This window comes from Apus apus, chromosome 2, assembly GCF_020740795.1.
Source record: "Apus apus isolate bApuApu2 chromosome 2, bApuApu2.pri.cur, whole genome shotgun sequence".
NCBI classification, from domain to species: domain Eukaryota; kingdom Metazoa; phylum Chordata; class Aves; order Apodiformes; family Apodidae; genus Apus; species Apus apus.
In genome coordinates this window covers 69,036,778-69,057,921 of record NC_067283.1, presented here as the reverse complement: position 1 = coordinate 69,057,921, position 21,144 = coordinate 69,036,778, and the positions used below count along the sequence as shown (strand labels likewise).

The 21,144-nt window shown below is 47.9% G+C and overlaps 1 protein-coding gene and 1 long non-coding RNA gene across 2 annotated transcripts; both read right to left on the bottom strand.

Annotated features, from left to right (window-relative positions):
* Positions 1-3,817: 3,817 nt before the first annotated feature.
* On the bottom strand, positions 3,818-8,092 carry LOC127381437 (uncharacterized). Its single transcript, XR_007888721.1, has 2 exons — positions 7,158-8,092; positions 3,818-5,984 (listed from the first exon to the last, which is right to left on the bottom strand). It is a non-coding gene; the product is annotated as an uncharacterized LOC127381437 (long non-coding RNA).
* A 3,866-nt stretch (positions 8,093-11,958) lies between these two features.
* On the bottom strand, positions 11,959-20,817 carry NRN1 (neuritin 1). The gene is made up of 3 exons (XM_051611747.1): positions 20,529-20,817; positions 16,140-16,284; positions 11,959-13,284 (listed from the first exon to the last, which is right to left on the bottom strand). Exons 1-3 carry the CDS (start codon positions 20,581-20,583, stop codon positions 13,053-13,055), a joined length of 432 nt encoding a protein of 143 aa, XP_051467707.1. The 5' UTR covers positions 20,584-20,817; the 3' UTR covers positions 11,959-13,052.
* Positions 20,818-21,144: the final 327 nt, after the last annotated feature.

The following is a 21,144-nucleotide window of genomic DNA, read 5'->3' as shown; positions in this document are numbered from 1 at the left end:
TTATTCACACTATACTTCTTAACAGGTGCATCCAGAGACTAAGCCCATTTTAGGAATGTGTCAGAGGAAAAGAGCTAAAACGAAGTTGCCAAAGCTGCTGTCTGACCTTTAAGTATAACTTAAAGTTCCTTCTTGGGGCTCCACAGACAGAAGGATTTTATTTTTTCAGTGCCAAATGCAAAGTGCATGCAGGTCAGTTTTGACCCCATCTCCTCCAAGCAAGGTGCTGAGCCCACATGCTAAAAAGCCAAGTGTTGTTTATACAGAAAACTGTGGCAAACCTCTGCATGTCACCAAGTGGCTTTCTGGTGCACTGAATGGGAATATTCAGAGTGAGCCTTTTCCTCTTGACTGTGTTTCCTCCTACACCTTTATCTTCTGAAACAGCTCTGTAAGTAATTCAAGACACACAAATTTGTCTGTCACAGTATAAAAAAGCTAAAATTCCACTGCCTTGTAATCTACTCCATTTGCTGGGAGTCCATCAGGTCTCCAGAGCATTGTACCAGAGCATACTAGCCCTAAGATAGGGAATGACATTTGGAAGTCTTGGCTGACCATGTTTATGGTTGGTGAGTGAACAGTTTATAAAGCTGCTGGGGAAAGCTGTGCTGCAAAAAAGCCATAGGAGAGAAAGGTGGCCAGTTGACAACATGGTGGATCTGACTGAAAAGGCTGTCTTTCTGCCCAAGACAGGAGCTTGTAGGGACCAACCACCTGTCCTCTTGGATTAGAGATGTTTCTCTGACCTTATAGAGAACGGATGCCACAAGTCAAGAAGGGAGCCAAAGGGTGAGAGAGCTTGTGTTTTTATGGTTGGTACCTAAAGTGATACCACAGCAGCTTTTTTCCAGTGCCCCTCTTGGCACATGAGAAATTGGAATATTTACTAATATTGCTTAAGCAAAGGGAAACTCTCAACACTTATCAGCAGAGAAATGCTTCACAGTCAGTTCTGGCATAGGGCAGACAGCCCAGCTGGATGGGTATCTCTGCTGCTCTGTCTTCTACTGTAAGCCAGCAGCAGTCAGCAGCTGGCATGTCTCTGGAGGAGGCACCCACATTGCACTTCTCTGACCATGCCAGCTCCCTGCTTCTCCTGGTTGGTCCTTAGCCTGACGATGCTGGGCGGAAGACCAGAAACTTGTTTTCACTTGTTGTCTCCAAATAACGTAAGGTGCCCCAAGGAACAGTAGGTTTAGACAGCCTTTAGTCAGCATGTCAGCATAATCAGTAACTGGCTTCCTTATAGCCCTCCTCTCCCTGCGTAGCTGTCTCTAAGGTTGGGTTAACTCTGAAGCATAACGATGACAAGTTTAAATGACAGTACTGCTAACTGTTTCAATGCTGATTGTTTTACCTATTTAGCAGGCTGTGTGCAGTGTCCAGCACAGCTTCATGTCCTGGGACTTCTTCCATCTCTCTGATCCCAAAGTAAAATATGCTGACTGCCCAGTGCAAGAACAACTTCAGAAAATTGACTCCTCCTGGTTTTATATGGGTTAGAAAACATTTTCATAAATTCAGTGGTGATAATGACTGATGACGAAATAATATTTCTTATTTAATCATAAGAACATGTTCTGTGAAGTGCAAAAACTTTTAAAGGAACAAGTATTTCCTGCAGCTGTTCATTTATCTAGAAAGCCATGAAAGAGAGTTAGAGAGGCCCATAAGAGATCTGAACATCCTTGTCCGGTCCATGTCACTCCCCATAGGTGTTCAGCCAACCTGTTCATATTCACCTCTAAAGCTGGAAAATTCAGGTTGGGCTTAGGAGAAGACATCTTGGACAGGGAAGAAAGTGTAGCACTGACAGAAGCTGAGAAGGTATGAAATCACCCTTGTTGATGGTATTTAAGTCACTAGTCATAAGCCATAGTTTCTGATGGCTGCAGGGATTCTTGCTGCGGAGACACTGCTTGGGATGTTCTTTTGAGTGTCTTGATGTAAGGAGGCCAACATTTTTTTGCTCAGATGAGCTTGTTTTAAGGGCTGTAGGTCCTCTTCTGAATTACTCACCTTGTTAAGGTAGAGTTCTCCAGAAGATTCAGTGCAAATTACACTAGTACACTTTCTACCAAGCAGTGAATTTGGTCACTTGGTCGAAGGGTTTGTTTTTGCAGATAAGCTAAAACAAAACTGGGTACAGGCAGGGCTCATTGCCATGTGGACACTCCAGACTGGATGCAGCTGTGGCTCTGTCATAGGACATGAAACTGTGCTGCACCACGCATTGCTAGCAGCAGAGAGAGCACAGTAACTATTCCCTTCGGGTTAAATTAAATTTATGTTGGTTTAATTTAAGACTGTTGGGAACAGTTTTCAAGCTAGAATAATAAAAGTCTCTCCTAAAATGAAATAATAGATGGCAATAATATTGACACTTGGCAATAATAGTAAATATGTGCTGTCAACAAAAGGCTTTCTATTAATGAAATGGAACTAAACCAAGCTTCTGTGTGGACTATAACCCAGAGGCCAGTGAATCTTGGGTATCTTTAAGAAGGAGGGTCACTGACCTCAAAATCTTCTGGGACATGGCAGGAATTTCATTGCCCAAATGATTTTTTACTGTGAGATTTAAGGCAAAGAAACACAAATAAAGTCAAGGCAAGCTGAGGCAGGCACAAAGCACATGCTTTATTCATTGATTTTGTAGCTGATGGCACACATCAAGTTCAAAGTTAAAAGGAAAATTGTACCCAGTGGCCAGCCAAGAAGAGATGCAGTTGGGAGTCCTCAGGTGAACATTCCCTCCTGGGTGAGCACTCCAGTGCAACAGCAGATCACAGTCATATCAACAACCACTCCCTACAATTTTCCCCTGGTATAATTATACCCTCCATTAAAGCCTGCTCAAGTTGCCTTACAGTGATCTTTGTCTGATGACAACACTGACACTGGCTGGATTATGTTTAATTAGGTACAAATGTTGCACGGTAATTGGCTGCTAAGCCGTGTACACATCTCTAATTAGTAGTAATATTAACATATATTAAAATGGCTATTTTTTACTCATTATCTGTCATATGGGTTCTAGTATGGAGCCATCGGTCTAGAAGGCACCACGTGGACAAGTTGTGGGAATTTCAGTGCAGACTACAAATTATAACTCAAAATATAACACAGTAATGCAGTGAGAAGGTAGAGAAGAGGACAGAAGGATGGCTGAGGCACAGGAAGCAAGTCCTTTCACAGGGAATACAACATAACACATGCATCAGTGCAAGGCCATAAGGAGAAGAACATTGAGATACTGGACCACAGGGCTGGCACAGCAGTCCCAAGGCATGTTAAGTGAAAGGCTACAAGCAAAAAAAACCCTCTAAAAGTTGCAAATGGAAGGTCGTTAGCAACAGGTGACTACAAGCATTTAAGCACTGTGCAGCATTTGGATAACACCATCCCCTTTAAACCTCATTAAAATGATGTAGTAATAAGGAGTGAGGTTTTTTTGAGCATATCCTGCACTCTGGGGTCACCCAGGGTTTCAAACTACCCCGTGCATTTGGCACAGAGCAATTGATGGGAAGGTCTGAATTCTTATTTTGAAGTTTAATTGTGTGTACGATCTGTGATAGGTGGAGAAGATTACAGAGTAAGGGATACCTAAATCTAGAAAGAACAAAGCAGAGCTCAAGAACTGGGTGTCAGTAGTTGCATCGGGTGCAAAAATACTATTACTGACATTATAATTACTGAAATTAAATATTAATTTGTATAAGCATGCACTATAATATTTTTGTCAGCCATTGTGTGACATCAAATAAAAAGAGGATTACAGGTAAAGAAGGAGTACTGGAATCATTAAAGCTCACTTAAAGGATTTTATTCCATCAGACACAAGGACAGCACAGGTTTTAGTGCACGGATAAGTGCTTATAAATACCCAGTTAAAAGGTGCATTCTTCAGCAGCTATTAAGACACACAGTAGCTTTTCTGAAATACAGATGTAGTACATGGAGTAACAAATCTACAGCAGCACCATGGAAAACTTTGGTCTGAAGGAGAGAGCTGTAGGAGGATTGTTCCCTTTGAGATAGGACCCACCTCACTTCAGACACTACAGGCACAAAGGTTGCACTTCAGTTGTGTTTCTGTCTTCTTCCAGTCAGTAGAGAGAAACTGGTACCACCACAGACAATCCTTACCATATATAAATATCCATTTAGGGTGCCTGGTGATAAGATTAATCCATGTGACTTCTCTCCCCTACTAATTTTCACAAGAGAGCTTCCCATGTCCTTGAGAATATTTTCTCCAGTGTGCCTCCTCAAGGCTGGCCCTTTTAGTGTGAGAGCTCTGCAGCCACAAAGCAATGATTTTTTGCATTTCAAAACAGCTTCACTTTTCTCTCCCTCCTTCCTTCTCTTTTCCCAATGTTTAGGTCCTTTTTTTTTTGCTAGTAGGATGGCATTTTTTCCCCTGTTGCTAGGTTGGTAGCCTAGTTTCCCAAGGAAAGGAAGTGTATGAGATCACACTCAGTGCCAGTCAGTTGTTCCCAAATAATTTTATGAGCCTGTGAGCTGAGTTTGATCAAACTTCAGAGGGGTTGGAAGTCTCAAAGGTTTGAGTTGCATGGAAGTGCTGTGGAAATAGGCAAGCAGAAGAGAAGAACCCTGGGAGTGCATCCACTGCATTTTTGTTTTTCTGGACACCAGAGCATCCACATAGCAGACAGTCATTACCACTGAACATCATGGGAGATACAATGTCATGGATTCAGCAGCTCACAAGCTGACTTGGTTAATATGAACATGAAAGAAGTGTTCTTCTTCCCTTCTTCTAGAGCACAAGACTTCCAGATACAGAGCAGCAGAGGGAGAGCTCAGAAATGACAGGCCAGCAGAGAGAATTTACTGCTAATTGCTGCTCCTTCTCATGCCAGTACTCATGCGGAACCCTACTCAACTTCTCTGTAACTATGGTACCCACATTTGCATCATCCAGTTCACACAAAGGATGAAATAGGAACCTTCAGATCACAGATTAAAGTGAGGGGAGGAAATTCTAAATCACCATGAGCTGACACAACTCCCCTGTGTCAGTGAAGATGCCTTATAATGGGCCATCACTTCTAAGCTCAGCTCCATGACTAAGCGTCTGGCTTGGGTTTTCTTACATTTGTCTATATTACAGTTGCTAATGGCCATTTGTTTAACATGAGCATGAGTCGGAGCATGAACTAAAGACCAGCAAAAGCTGTGCCTTGTGCGTAGGCTGGTTCCTGTTTTTTTCTTCTGTGGCTTTCCCTAGAAAGTCAGCTACCTCAGGACTGCCTGACTAGTGAGTCTGAACAAACTCCTCACAGTTCCTTGTTAACAAGAGCAATGGAGAAAACAAAGCTATTCACACAGGTGGGATTCACAGAGAAGATGAGATCACTCAGCTTACAGAAAAAAAACCATAACAAAACAACAAACCAAACAACCAACTACAGCTGACATTAAAATGGAGACTGGGGAGTTGTGCAGCTTAGTGTGTTCAGTGAAATATTGATGTTTTCTTCTTCTCCTAAGCCTTCTAAGTCTTCATGTGCCAGATCTCTGATTTAGGTGGAGAGAGTGCAAATCACTGACACCTAAAGAAAAGGCATGGAAGGGAATGAAGTGAACCTTTGATACAGAGCAAAACAGGGAGCTCGCCGGGAGCTCGCCTGCAGTAAGTGACATGGCTGAAGATTGACTGGGATCTCTGCAAGAAGGACAGGTATTGCAACTTGTCCCAAACAGCCTAGCCAAGGGCACAGGCTGAAATTCACAGCCTGAAAGGCCTGCAGCACAGCAGCTGCATCAGGTAGGTATGCTACAACATTCTTTAAAATGAGGCTTCTTCAGAGGGAGACATGAACAACAACTCTTGCACGCCCAGGGCTGAATGTTTTCTGTTCCACAGCAGATCTATGAAGCCGCAGGGAAACATCATTTGCCTACTATTTGTTGTTGTAATTTCAATCCAGATGTTTTTCTTCTAATGAAAGCTAGAAGATAAAATAAGATAATTCCAATTAATACTGCCTGCCTCCTCGTGTAGCATTTTTCACCCACCAAGGATCTCCAAAGTGCTACTCCCATATAATAGACATCAGACGTAAGGGTGAGGGAAATCAAATGAAATGTCTTGGCAACAGAACAAAAAAAAGTCTTGCATCACAGGTCTAATAAAAGGGACAAGGGTGCCTATTAAGCTTCAATAAAAATCAAAGCTTAAAATAATTTTCTGACATATTTGATCCTTAAGTGGGGCTTTACAAAACTAATGTGACCATGCTAGCAAGATATGTTCTGGATTTTTCATCTGACAACAAATGTAGGGATTTCTGGGAATACAGGAAATTAAATGGGACAGTGGCTTTACAGGAATTACTCCTTTGCAGAGGCAGCTTGGGTCAGAGGACTGGAAAACTGAAAGTGCCCCATAGGAGCACAGGGACAGATAAAACCTCTTTCACTAACCAGTCAAATTAAAATGCATTAAAATGAGCTTAAATACCAAACTATCAATTTACTGCAAAACTTCTCATACTACTATTAGAAGTTCTGACAAAGAGAGATACTATATTAGACACATGATTTGACTCAAAGAAGTGCATTTGGCAGAATTAGGCCATGTACCTAGCTGGTCCTAAAGTAAATTGATCATGTCTGCAGGAAAATAGATGGTTTAACCAGGGATAAATCTGATTAAAACAATTCCTATCAATATCAGTGCTGATACTTTTTCATATGTTTTCTTTCTTCCTTATTTATTTTTTCCAGTTTGGTTGGCTGGTTTGTTTCTTTGTTGTTGTGTTTTAGTTTGGTTTCATTTTTTTGTTCCCTGCATTAGGGAGCATCACTTTGAATATTTAGTAGTTTCCAAAGTTTTATAAAATTAGTAGTATTAAAGTAGTAGTAAAGGATGCACTGCCCATCCACTCATGAGTCTGCTACTTCACAGCAAAAAAAAGGTGCCCTGTTGATTTAATCTTTGATATTTGAGAGATTTATCAAGTTTTTCACAGTCCTTAACAAATTGATATCATAGGCAAGAAACCTGGAGGTGTGAGGTACGATGCACGTACAAGCACTTCATATTTTGGTGGCAGGTACCTGGAGCTCATATTTTGAGACCATCCCTGCCAGAGGCAAAACTGAGCATCCAAAATCCTTACCTAGGCAGAGTGCATATTGACTTCAGGGGATACTTTTTCCCAGAGAAGGGCTGTGTAAAGGTCAGGACTAGCCATGTGTCCCCTCCAACCATGCTGTTTCTCTTGCTGAGGAAACTTCCAGCACCTGTGGACATGGCTTTCTGCTGGTGAATTCTAGCACTTGGGTGAACTGATGGTCAGTGTCACCTTGACCTTCAGCAGGCTGTTTCCATCTCTCCTTCATATCAGCTTAGGAGAAAAACAAACAAACCAGAACAAATGATAAAAGCCTAAAAATCTGGGGCAGAGGTCACAAGCTGGGTATCTGATAATTTCAATAATTTAAACCTATTTCTGCAGTATCTCCTGAACAGCAAAGCCTCCACTGGCACAGTGTGTCTATCCTTTAGCAAACCTGTAGCTCAGGACTATGGGGCTTTGAGTTAGATTTTCTAACACAGACCCATTGTGGGGATCTGGGGAGAAAGGAACAGCCAATAACTTACCAGTGACTGGGCTGTGTCTCTCTCCCACTCACCTCCAGCTTGTCTTCTCACTGGTAGAACTGAGCAATAGAAGGTCCTTGGCCCAAAGCACATGAAAGCCCCTTACTGTACCACCACTGCAATGGGTCTTGGGTTGAAACTGTCCTTCAGTAGAGACAGCAGCCAGCTGGAAGTGTACATGCCAACAGCACCACTGATCATCAGCTGGCCGTAGGTTTAAAGCAGTCCTTTTATATGGCTAAAATTGCACCTGATTTTATAACAGAATCTTCTGCAGTCTCCATCATTTTGCCTGCCCATCTCCCTCCCCCCCCTCGAAAAAAACAATAAACCAAACCAACCTAACTTACAAAAAAACCAAACAAAAAACCTCACAAAACAAAACCCACAAAAAATCCAAACCAAAACAAACAGAAAAACAAAACAAAAACCCACAAACTAACAAAAAACACACACACACACAAAAACAAGCAACCAACCAACCAACAAACCAAACCCACACCAAACCCACTCCTTTGCCCTGTGCTGAAGACTGGAGTGGCTCTGAAAAACAACCTGATTTGCCACCTCCTGCTAGCCACTTTCTGCACCGGCCTTGCTCTGCAGCAGCCGGTAAGTAGAATCTGCAGCTAAGATGAAGGACAGAAAAAAGCTGGAGGAGGAGGCAGTGGGAAGGCAGAAAGGCTGCATACCTAGAAAGCCAGGGCTTTTCCTGCGTCCCACCCTGGAGGCACCACGTCTTCATCAGGCAGGAGTAACAGAGAGAGAATCTGGCTCTCTGAATTTAACAAGTTCGCTTTTCTTTAATTGGGGCCCTCAGGCACTTCTGAAGTGCACCTAATGGCACTAATTATTAATGAATCAGCCCTGATGAACAGGAAGGCTGAACTGGCCTCTGTCTCCTTGGGTTGTCAGCCTTTCATAGAGCCTGCTGGATTTCACTGGGCAGGGAAGCAACTGCGCAGATTGAAACAGCTCTGGAAATGAAGGGGGCTGGGAGAGTCACTGATACATTTGTCTCCAGACTGTGCAAACCAGCCAAATACTGACAGCATCTTGCTGCTTCTTCTCAGGCATACACACAGCCGCTGGGAAGTCCTGTGAAAAATGGGTGCTGCACCTTATTTTTTACACAGTCCCTCCCTGCCCGCTCTGTAAGGACTAGCTTGTTTACCCTCTCTACCATTCAGACAGCTTTTCCTCAGTTTTGTGCACCCTGGCTCAAGCTTTTGCTCCCAGCACAGGCCCCCTCCATCTCCCCGTTGCAGCCTTTGGAAAGGAGCAAACGGGAGAGGGAGGTTTAATTTTATTTTTTCCCCTTTAAAACAAAAATAAATCGACCTCCACCACCCCAAGCCGAGCCCTGGCACTGTCTCGCCGCCTGGGAGGGCAGCCCAGGAGTGCAGCAAAGCTCAGGCCTCCCTCCAGAGATGAGCCAGGCTGCTAAAAGGTGAAGGCTGGCAGAGAGCAGGCGATCGCCAAGCAGGGGTTCATCCAGCACGGACGGGAAAGGCGGGAGCCAGTTCTCTGCCGTTCTCCGGGGACTGAGGGGCTGCGGTTGCTCAGTCGGAGCTGGGGACAGGAATTAGGGCAGGCACAGGCGCAATGGCTGCAGCCCTCCCCGATTATCCAGCCAGCTAGAAAGGCACTGGCTTGCTTTTTGTTTCAGCTGAGGGTTTTTTCCTTTGTTGATCTGTTTGATTTTTTTTGTTGTTGTTTGTTGGGGTTTTTTTCCTCCCCTATATGTGCATTTTTTGTTTAAGTAGGTGAAAATTTTACTGTGGTTACAGCTCACGTTAAGCACTTTTCTGTCGCAATTTGTTCCCGCTCCCCAATTCACCAGCTAACGTTTGCCCAGGAGTTAAGAGGTGATTAGGTGTTTGAACCCCTCCAGCTTTTGGCTAAAGCAGCCCGGCAAGCAATCCCCAGCCTCCCCCCTCAGCCCTCTCCTGCCAGCCCTTACAGACCCTACAGGTGCAAGGCGGCGGGAGGCAAATCGAGTACACTCGGTCCTTTTCTGGGACGTGGGGAACAGCGCATGTTTCCTTGGCCACAAGACAAGGCAAGACAAGAGTAATCATGCCTGGGTAAAAATAGATAGATAGATAGATAGATAGATAGATAGATAGATAGATAGATAGATAGATAGATAGATAGATAGATAGAATAAGAAATGCATCGATCATTGCACTCAGGGTTTAAAAATAGCCTCTGAAAGGGGCAGAAAGGGGAACAACCCATGCCTTGCACACTGAAGAGCTCTCATAGAATTAACAGGATGAAGGAAGGGAGGGAGTTTGTTGGTTGCTCGTTTTCCCCGAAAAAAAATACAGAGGTGCCGGCGGGAAAAGCCTCGCTTGCCGGTTGCCCCTGGGGAGTTGAGCCGGACGGACCTAGGTTTGCTATCCTTCCTGCCTCCTGTGCGGGAAATCCCGGGAGTGCAATGCAGGTTTTTGAGCAGCAAATAGTTACCTGCGCCCCGTCTCTCACAGGATGCTCTGTACCGGGAGTGGGAGTCCGACAGTTAGGAGCCCGAAATGAGAGACTGCCCCGGAGGTGTCCTAGGGGCTGCAGGAGGGATGGGAAGGGGCACGGCTACCAGACCCTTCCCCACCCGCTCAGTTGTTTTTCCCCCGGTTTGACACAGTTTTATCATTAACTTCAACGAAGAGCTAACTGGGGGATGTGCTAATTACGGAGAGATTATCCATTAGTAACTCAACGTCAGGCGAAGGTAACTCGAGTCCACTAATGAGCTTGAAATCGCCCCCTTATTAGGGAGTTTCAGCTTTTTCTTCCGAGGGGTAAGGGAAAACTGGTCCGTTTCTCTCCCACCGTCCTCCGACGGACGGGCACCGACTAGCAGCCGGGAAGACGGGGGCCGCGGCGGGAGCACGCCCGGCTGCATCCCGGAGCCGAGGGGGGGATTCCGGCCACGGGCGGGACCGCCGCACGGTCACCCGGGGGGGAAGCGGTCTTCTTGCCGCCGGCGACAAGTCCCCGGGCCCAGCCGGTGGAGACAGCAGGCTGCAGAGCCCCTCAGACCCCAAGAAGGGCTGTCTCTCCCCTCTCTCCTCAGCAGCTTGTATTTCGCGCTACCGGAAATCATAAAAGCATCTCCTGACCTCATGAATATAGAGATGTGCACAGAAAAATCAATTTAGGTCTAGATCCTCTGTGGGGAGGCAAAACAACCCAAACCATTTAAACAAAGCTCTGCTCTCCAGGGTTTTCCTTTTTCTTGGTGGTGGTGGGGATAAGAGTCTAGAGGGAGGGCAAAGGAAACCGAAATGCAAGCAGACCTGTCTCTGCTGAAGCGAGGCTGAGCTCTGCAAAAGCACCCCCGCCCCCCAACACACGCATAATGTATTTTATCATTAAAAAATCAACATTGCTTCCAGTGCTAAAGGCGCCTGGCTCCAGTTCCTGAGCGCATTCGTTGCTGGGATTCAATCCGTTTGGGAAATGCAGATTGGCTTGCTACCCACTGTTTGATTTATGAACTGTTACATTTGCTATTGCTTACACATTACATTGCGGACCTTGGGAAGGAAGGGGAGCAGGGATAGGAGAGACCCTGACACCATACACATTGGCAAAGGAGAGCTGCTGCACTGGCAACGGCTCCCTACCGGAATAAATCACCTCAAACCAATTCGCGGCCCTTACCTCCCCATCACCCACTCAGCCACCCACCCCCGATCGCCTTATAAGTAAAAAAAAAGGACGTGTTTAGTCTTCGATGTGTATTTCTTTATAAAGGCATCAGGCGCCTATAAATAGCCGAGGTTAGAGCAGCTTCTGCTACGAAATCAATACCCCCCCGCCCTTCCCCTTGCTCCTTCTGCTGAGCTGCCTTATTAATTATGAAAGGGCTTTTCTGCGCCCCGGCTCCGGCTTCGCAGCCTCCTCCTTAATGGTGGTTGCTGCCCTCCCTCCGCCGGTGCTCCGCGCAGCTCCGCGCAGCTCCGCGCCCAGCGCCCGCCCCCGCCTCCGCACCGGGGCTCCTCGGCCGGCTCCGGGCAGCTGGGAAACGGGGGTGCTGCGGTTTCGGAGTTTCGGGAGGAGAAGGAGGGTGGGAGGATTTTTAGCGTATTTTTGAGAAATAGTTGGGGGGAAAAAATGAACAAAGAAAGAAAAAAAAAAAAGAGGTGTGTGTGTAGGGAGGCTGAGACTAACCACTTCAGACGATCTATCCTTGTTTGAACCGAAATGTTCATCAAAGGATTGGTTCTGGATTTAACTTTCCTTGCCTTAAAAACCCTCTCCTTTTCAAGATACCCTAGGAATATTTTATAAAAAGGACGACAGCCTCATTTCAAACAATAAGTTTTATTTTATACTTCTGTCTATACTTTGTAGCAAATCTTTTTTTGTTATTTTTTTGCTGGATTGACTTTATAATAAACTTCTGTTTAAATTACATTTTTATTCTCTTTTAAAATCAAGGCTTTTTTTTTTTTTTTCAAAATAATTTTGCTGTTGTTTCGTTTTGTTTTCCGTTAGGTTTACATTTAAGCCCCCTTTTTGTGATCTCTACGATTGGATATTCAGATATTTTACTGGTATGTGTAACATCTAAAACAAAGAGGAGGAAGAAATTAAAGGCAGTGAATTCAGAAAGATGCCTTCGAACAGCAAATAAAGGTAAACTCTCAGAGATCTGTTAGCAGCATTCCTTCACTCCGCCGGGCATGTAGCCACATCCCTTTCTTTCGCTCTTCCCTTCTCTCCTTCATTCCTTAACTGTTCCTTTCCCACTCTCTCTCTCTCGCTCGCTTGCTCTCTTTCCCTTCGAGGAAAAATGCCCCCTTTTTTTTTGTTATTTTATTTCTTAATTTATTTTTTTTTTTATTCAGTGGAATGACCAAACAACAAGCGACTGTGGAGGAAAGATGAGAGACTGTGAATTATTCACCATATGCTTCACACGTGGACATCTACCTTGGATTCATCGCCAGTGCCTTTTTTTTGTCTGCGATTTTGTTCTCGCCTCGCACACTGTCACATTTAGAGGAGCCCGTGGCCCGCCGGGAGGTATCCCGGCCGATTACAACCTTAGCATTAGGTGGCCCAAAGCCGTTCCTGAGATTGCTTTTGCACAACGAGGGCTCGAGTTTCTACTTCTATTTATTATTTTTTTTTCCTATTTTTGATTCGAAGCGATAGTAAAGCTGAGGTCCGATTTGGGCTGCGCGCCGCTGCCTGTTTGGTAACATTTGGCAAATAAAACACAAAAAAATAAAGGGAAAACGCTTCCACAGTCCTACATGGGTGTTTCACCATCATCAGCCACCACCACCATCATCATCAACCACAGAAAAGCACAACGTCCCCAAAGCAACGGATGGACACTTCCTCTATAGATCCAGCACATGGAGAGGGTGTGGGTGTGAGTGTGCTCGCCCCCCTAGAAAGGCAGCCAGGTCACTAGGGCAGCCCACAGAGCTGCCAGGAGCAGGGGCAAGGCCGGCGAGAGGAGGGACTGTGCCGCGCCGCTGCCGCCTCCGCACAGTTCAAATAAGCTGCCTTGGAAATCGAGGTTTTTGGATTCCCGTCTCAGTTTCTCCCAGAGGTCTGTCGCTCCTTCCTGGCAATCGGTGAGCGCTGTGAGGGTGCAGGCGTGGAAATCATCCCAGTACCTGCAAGGAGGGAGAGCAGGCGGAATCAAAACAGGCAAGCACCCATCTTCCCGGGAGATTGAGGGGGGGCAGCCCTCTCAGGCCCGTCGCCCTCGACGGAGGAGCTAAGAGGGGGCATGCCTTAAAGAGGGGCTGGCGCCCGGCGGGGAGGAGCCACGGACTCCCCCGCCCTAAAACCCGCCTTCCCCTTCCCTAGACACCACTTTCTCGCCCCCTTGTCTTCCCCGGCGTGCCCCAAACCCACCCCAGCTGTGCGATGGGCACCGGCTCCTCTGCAAGGTCCCCGGGGGGGGCTGCCGCTGCCTGCAGTTTTGGGGGTCCCCCTTCCCCAACCCTGCCTTCGACACCAGCCCCGGCGGGGCGGGATAGTTGAAAAAATTGTTTTGCTGGGTCTCTACGGGAGGGGGTGTTGTCCTATAGGGGGGAGGCATGGACCCCTCAGCTGGCAGACGCCAACCTAGGAGCCCACGGGCTCTTCTCAAAGGGTTTTCGTCACCGGTGGGAGGGGGCAGATGGGAGTGGGAAAGGCCTCGTTTTTCCCAGGCGGCAGGCGGTATGCTGGGGGTTCCCAGTGCGGCGTTAGAAATCCTCATAAGGAGTCCCCCCAGTGCGGGAACGGGCCCTGACTGCAGGGGCAGAAAGGGAGGAGAAGGGGAGGAGGAGAATGTGGAGAAGGGGAGGAGTATCTTCACCTCCTGGACGCCCCGGACCGCGGCGCGGGAAGAGGCGGGAGGCACTCCTCATCCATAACCAGGGCTTTATGTGTTCTTTCCCCAGGATAATTTCCAGCTGTCCTCACAAGTTTTTCATTAAAAAAAAAAATAATAAAAATCCTTTCTTCACGGGGACTGGACCGGGGTTTGCCGCCGGGACAGGACCTGTCCCAATGCCCCCACCTGAGGGGCATGGGACTACTTTTCCTCTCTGCGTCTGGATTATTGAAAATCACCCCGAATCTGTCTCCTGCTTCGAATTTCCCCGTGCCTCCAGGCAGGCGCCTGAAAAATTGAATCCTGATTTTATTTTTATTTTTTTAAAGTAGTCCTACAGCCTGTAATTTATGAGCACTCTAAGCTGGTTGTAGGCTCCCAATGTTTGCTACATTTGTAATAAATAATGAGATACTGAGAAGCCAGAGTCTGAGAGTGTGCCTCTCCTGCAATATTTCTGCTATAATTGTATCTCCCAAAGGAAAATTAAATCTTTCTCCATCTTCTTTCAATACACATCCCGGCACACGGCGAAGGCAATTGGGTGGTGGGAGGTGGTCGGGAAAAGAGTCTTGCTTTTTACAGGTCAGCATCACCTCTGGTCTGGCACTCCAAGGTCAAGAGACATCTTAGGAGGACGCTGCTGCCCCTGGGTATTTATTCCTCATTCAGGACACAAGGTAAACAGCAGGGCAACATTTACAGGTGGAAGCCTTAGTAGGTGCTTGGCTCAGAAATCTCTAGGTGGGACGAGAGGAGAGCTGCAGAGTTATCTTCTCTTCTCTTCTCTTCTCTTCTCTTCTCTTCTCTTCTCTTCTCTTCTCTTCTCTTCTCTTCTCTTCTCTTCTCTTCTCTTCTCTTCTCTTCTCTTCTCTTCTCTTCTCTTCTCTTCTCTTCTCTTCTCTTCTCTTCTCTTCTCTTCTCTTCTCTTCTCTTCTCTTTGCTCTGCTCTCCTCTCCTCTCCTCTCCTCTCCTCTCCTCTCCTCTCCTCTCCTCTCCTCTCCTCTCCTCTCCTCTCCTCTCCTCTGTTTCCAATCTCGTTTTCGAATTTTCTCGGAGTTATTTATGTCTAAAGACCTTATCTCGTTTCTAAATATAACTTTATCTATTTTGGGTTTTGGTTGGTTTGGGTTTGTTTGTTTTGGGTTGGCTGTTTGCTTTGGGGTTGTGGGGTTTGTTTCGTTTTGTTTTGTTTTGGTTTTGCTTGGTTTGGTTTTGGTTTGTTTTTTTGGGGGAGGTTGTGGGGGTTTTTTTGTGTTTGTTGGTTTGGTTTGTTGGGGTTTTTTTGTTTGTTTGTTTGTTTTCGGTGCGGGAAGTTTGTGCCTGAAAACAGCAAAGGGAGACGAGATATTATCCCGTGCAGCCGGATTTATTTTTAATTTTAAAAAATTATTGTTATTTTTCCCAGACGTATGGAATCATGGCAGCCACGTATGGCAGCCACTCCAGGTTTCCCTCCTCTTGGTAGGACCCTCTGCCTTCAGCCTTCTGCAGCTGAGTAGTTAATATCGTGTCTGGGGTAGTTTCTTTTTAATCATAGTTTGCTTTCCGAGGAACCGCCTCCTCAGCTCCGGCTGCCTCCGGGCGGGGTGAGCTGTCTCCCCCCGGCCTGCCTCTGCCTTGAGCCCCCGGGGGGACCCCAAAACTTGTCAGTGTGCGTGTGACCAAGGGCCGCATTAAGGAAATAGATAACGAACCCCGTGCAGCTAATGTCAATACCTCAGTGCCAAGGGGGAGAAAGGAAAAGAATACAAGCAAGGAGCTAAGGAGGAAAAAAACAAACCCAAAACAACCAAACCCAACACAAACCAAAACCAACCAACCAAACAAAACCCCACAAACCGAACAAAACAAAAAACAAGCCACCACCCAGATTCGCGGATGGAAAAACTGAAAACACATCGTAAAAACTCTCTGCAGACTTCACTGTTCCCCAGGCCCGGCCTTTTCCCATGGCAGTGCGCTTGGAGGGACCCTGGAGCAGAGAATCCAGCCCCGAAGCATCGAAACCCTGGGTTATTTCTCTTGCTTCCCTTCCCACCGCCACCATCCAACCTCGCTCCCACTTGCCCAGCCCTGCGTGGGCCCCATAGTCCCCTTCTCCCCCCTAACCCCTCGGCCCCGAAGGAGAGAGGAAAGACCTACGCGCAGATCGTTTGGAGATTTCTCTTGTCGTCCAGGTCCTGCGGGTAGTTGGCCATGTTATCGCCCAGCCGCAGCAAACAGTTCGAGAAGCCCCTAAAGACCGCATCGCACCGCCCCGCCGCTCTCACCGCCTGCACCAGGTACGCTGGGGGGGGCAGGGGCACAGGTCAGCTCCGCCGGCTCCCCGCCCGCCCGGCCCCCCGCTCCGCCGCCCCCTCCCCTCTCCCCACCCCCTTCCCCTTGCTAAAGGCGCGCCCCGCCGGGGAGCGGTGATTTGGGGCGGGAGGAGGGCGGTGGGACCGAGCCAGGGTCGCCATCGGGCACTCAGGGGCACATGCTTCAGGGGCTTTCCTCCCTTCCCTTTTTTTTAGCACCGGGGTTTTCAGTGCCCGTGGGTTAACGGCGTTGATTTCAGCATTTTTTGCCTTTTTTTTTTTTTTTTTTTTTTGGTTGGGGGGAGGTGAGGAGGAGAAGAGGCTGGGTGAAGATGCGCTGCCTGCTTCTTCTCCCCAGACTTCTTTCTTTGTTAGAAAATTCCGCCTGGAAGCAGCAGGCGCGTTTCTCCGCACACGCACAGGCGCACAGGCACGCACACACACGCGGCTCCTTATTGCCAGGGTCTCTTGGCAAATACTACGCAAGGCGCATCGGTGAAAAACAGTTTGTTTTGTTTTGTTGTTTGTTTTGTTTTTTTGTTGTTTGTTTGTTTTTTTAAATCCCTGGGAGGACCTGAAATATAGAGACGAAAAGAAGGGTTCCCCAACGCTACGCATGCCGCTGGCTGCCTGGGCTGGGGGCAGAGGGCGGGAAGGGGCTGGGATGGATCCCACCCCCTCAGACCTGCTGCCTCGGGATTGCACCGGGAAACGGCACTCGGTGAAATACAGCAGCAACAAACCCACCAACAACCGCACGCAAAAGGGGGAAGAAAAGGAATTACGGCGTGAGGGAGATGGCTTCTCCCGGGTGCCCGCGTCTGCCAGGCCAGGCCCCGCGGGGAGACGGGACGGGACGAGGGGACCATGTCGCTGCAGGACGCGGCCTGGAGGACCCAGGCCCCGGCCGGTGCCCCCGCACCGCGCACACTCCCGCAGCACCCGCGCCGCAGCCATATTCCGGGCTGGGGTACCCGGGACGGAGAGGGAGGGGTGCGCTGATCTCTAACCCCTCTGCTGCCGGTGGCGGGGGTAGGAGAGGCCGGTGGTGTCCCTGGGCTAGGGCTCGACCCCTGGCAGATCAGCTGGGGTATCGCTGCTAGCAGCGGGGGTGGGAGGGGGCTGCCACCCCTCCCTTTCCGGGGTGCCCCTGTCCGCCCACACAGGCAGAGGGAGTGTGTGTTGGGGTGGGGAGTCCCCTCCCCTCCCGATTCGCCTCCCCGGGGCATGGTTGTGGTGGCGGTGTGGGTGTGTGTGAGTTTCCTTGCCGGGTACCGGTGACAGGATAAATGGCTGACTCCAAAAGAGACTGTTTCAACGCAGATCCCACTCTTGCCGTTCGATTCCTCGCTAATATCACTTGGTGGCCACTCCCCTCTACACACACACCAGCACCAGCCGTCACATCAAAACCCCAGCAGGCTACAAACATTGGCTACGGCAGGAAAAAAAGCCAGGCAAACAGAGAAGAACTGAGGACCGTCCCGAGGGTAAAACAGTGTCCTATAAAACCAATTTTCATCCCGCTTCGGCAGATACAGGGGAGAAAGGGATGGGGAAATTGCCAGTAATTTATCCAAAAACGTGACAGGACACTGAAAATACGGGGTCCGACGTGGAGCCCTGCCCCGGGCCGGGGGTGGGGGGGAAGGTGGTAGAGGGTCAGATCTGGGACAAGCGGGGCTCAGAGCATCCCTTCCTTCCTAGGGCCGGCCTGGCCCTGTGTGCTCCCTCCTCAGAAGGTACACTTGATCCTTCCCAAATCCCACGAATTAAAAACAAACAAAAAGCAAAATACCAAATAAAGCAAAAGCGGACAGACGAGGGTCCTGCCCATGTTAAACGATAGCCGGATTTCCCTTCAACTAGCTCACTTCTTCTTTGCCGTAGCCCCGACCTTCCCCCCTCTCCCCGTCCTTCAAAGACGAGGATGTGCAGCAATTTGCAATGCAGCAGGACCGCAGGAGCCATCCATCCATGACGGATCTTGCCCCCCTCCCGAAACGCGCTTCTCGACTTCTGAGCCAGCCTGCCCTTTGGATGCTCCCGGTCCATCCCTTCTGTCCCTGGGTGCCTTCCGCGGAGACTCGGTCCCCGCGCCCTCGGCTCCCTTAACCTGCCAAAATGTCAGCGATTTCGGACAACTCCAATGCCTTTCTGCCCAAATAAATAAATAAGCCCCCCTGCATAGACATTTTGGGAAGGAGCCATACATCCATTTCACATGAGCCACTACCGGGGATGGGGCAAAGGCAAATGGCCCTTTGCAGACCCACACCGACAACCAGAAGCCGATTTCGGGGGATCTGGGGGGAGGAGGGACGCGGGGCGGGGGACACACACACAAGTTATCCGGAATACCGAAGGAGGAGCAGAGAGGAGAAAAGCCCTCCACGACCATCAAAGCCGTCGTCTCCCAGGGCACAACCGCAAAGCGACCGCACCGCCACCGCCTCCGCGGTGTGCAGCAGGATTTGGGGATAACTTTCCGAATGAATGCTCATGCTCACGCCAGCCCAGGGACAGCGATTCCCGGCGACTCTAGCTACCTTTTGAAAATATTGCCGTGAATAAAATCCTCCCTTGAATCAAACACACCCAAACGAGAGAAAAATCTTCCTCCTCCAAAGCAACCAACAAATAAAAAATAATTCAAAGAGTGAAAATAAAGATAACATCCAAACTGTGCCTTCCCATTTCCTTCTCTGATAGCACAGAAAATGGCCTTCTGAAGAGTTCAGCATCAGGTAAAATGGAATGGTAATACGAATGGAGGGGTTTGCACCGTATATTCACGTTTTCCAGAGGTCAACTTTTCATCGCAATATTCCTCACGTTTTTCTTTTATCGATTAGGCATTTTGTCTCCTTTCCTCCCTTCTTGTCCCATCCTTTCCTCTTCTCTAGCTCTTCCCCCCTAACCTCCCCCCCTCCTCCTTTTTTTTTCTTTTTTCTTTTGGTACCCAGAAAATGCTGCAGAGATGGTCTGGAGAGGAGGGTGACCGAGCGAAGGGATCCCTAAATAGCACTGCAGAGCTTTTTTTTTTTTTCTTTCTTTTTAATTTTTTTTTTTTTTAATTGTTGCAAAATTCCTTTGCAGGCAAATATTTTCAAGGGTCTCTTCACACCTGCCAATTTGGATAAGAAAAGATGCGCATTAATCTCTCGTTCCTTCAAACCCAGTTTTGGATCATGCTCGGGAATATACATATTCAGTATATATATTATTTAATATTTGCCTGTATCGAACCAAAGTGGTCATTAACTTGGAAATTGCTTAATGTCTGTAATAATAATAAAAAAATCAGCAAAGAAAGTTGAATAAAATGAACCTGAGAGCAAACCAACATAAAGAACCAGCGAAAACCCCAAGATTTTAAACAAAACCAGCAAAACCACAAAAACACATACTGGCATGGAGGGAAACCTGTTCTATTTAAAGTAACTTAACATATATAGAATTTTTTTACCCGCTTTTTTTTTTCCTTTTTTTTTTTTTTTTTCCAGATGTTCTCGGGGTACAAAATTAACCGTCGGGCGGTGGGACTTGGAGATTTAAAAACAATTTTTATTTGTTTAATCCCCGCATTAGGGTAGATTTTCCTTTTTTAACTTAGCGTTGGGTTTTGTTTGTGTTTTAGGCTGCTCTGCAAATGGAAAAGCCTCCAAGTTCCTAAAGGGAGCCCTTCGCTTGTCTCTCTGATTTTCGGCAAAAAAAAACCCCAAAAACAAACACCCCAAACTTTCCAGCTAGGAATCTCGCACGCCGTTTTGTCCCCGTTCTTATTTCTCTGTCCCTCGAGGGAGGGAGGATTTCTTAGCGGTGGAGTCCCCAGATTGTGGTGGAAAGGAATGCAGGGGATATCCGAAAACCGAATACAAATGTAGTCGTTCGTGGGGACGGAGAGAACAGGGGAGGAGAGGAGGAGGAAGAAGAAGGAGGGAAATAAAAGCGAAGGATGAATGAGCATGCACTGATTTAGGAAAACGAACAACAATAGTGACTCAAGAGGAACAAGGAATCGGCTCCCTTTCCTGCGGAACACCCAGCCTTGACAGCCTGAAGAACCGCGAAGGTGTCACCGAGAAGGGAGGCAGAGGGAGCGGGGAGCGGGGGTCCCTCCGCCGCCCCGAAGCGCGGCCGTCAGCGCAGCTTATTCCGACATTCCGCTCCTGCATGCATCAGCCGGGCTTTGGTGCACACAACTTGATACCGAATTTGGCAGTCCACTTACCTATCTGTACAGCAAGGATCAGAGAAATATATCTGCCGTTCAACTTAAGTCCCATCCTACATTTAGTAAAACCATTTGCGGCTGCAGATCTTTAAATAGTTACTTTGGAGAACGTGGGGGAAAGCTGAAAAATAGGCATTGCCAACAAGTTCCGAGCAGCGAAGGACTTTGCAGACAAGGGGGGGAGATAAGAGGAGAAGGAGAGAAAGAGGGAGGCAGAGGGAGAGGGAGAGAACGACTAGCTGGGAATGGTTCGCTCCATTAGGAGGGGGCGGAGGAAGTACAGCCTCACGCCCACCACCGGCCCTGACGTGGGGGGATGACACGGACTGGGGCTTTTTCCCCCCTTCTTTTTTTTTTTTTTTTTTTTTTTTTTTAAATAAAATATGCACCTTGGAAGAGAAACGCCATTTATAGGCATCCCGGCCTGCATTTGTCCGTTTTCCCCGTATACCCCTACCTCATTAATTGTCGAGAAACTCTTCTCCCCTCCCATCCCGCGCTCCTCCTGCCTCTTGTGACTGCGGGGGTGGGGGGAAGGGGGCGGCAGCCGGGACCGTCCCCCCGGGGCTGGAGGAATGCGGGGGCGAGGGGGAACGCTCATACACACACACAC

Coding starts and splice junctions, on each gene's coding strand:
- NRN1 (XM_051611747.1), bottom strand. CDS start 20,583: ATGGGACTTAAGTTGAACGGCAGATATATTTCTCTGATCCTTGCTGTA. Junction 16,285..20,528: donor GATCCTTGCTGTACAGATAG/GTAAGTGGACTG, acceptor TGCCCCCCCCAG/CGTACCTGGTGCAGGCGGTG. Junction 13,285..16,139: donor AATCTCCAAACGATCTGCGC/GTAGGTCTTTCC, acceptor CCCTCCTTGCAG/GTACTGGGATGATTTCCACG.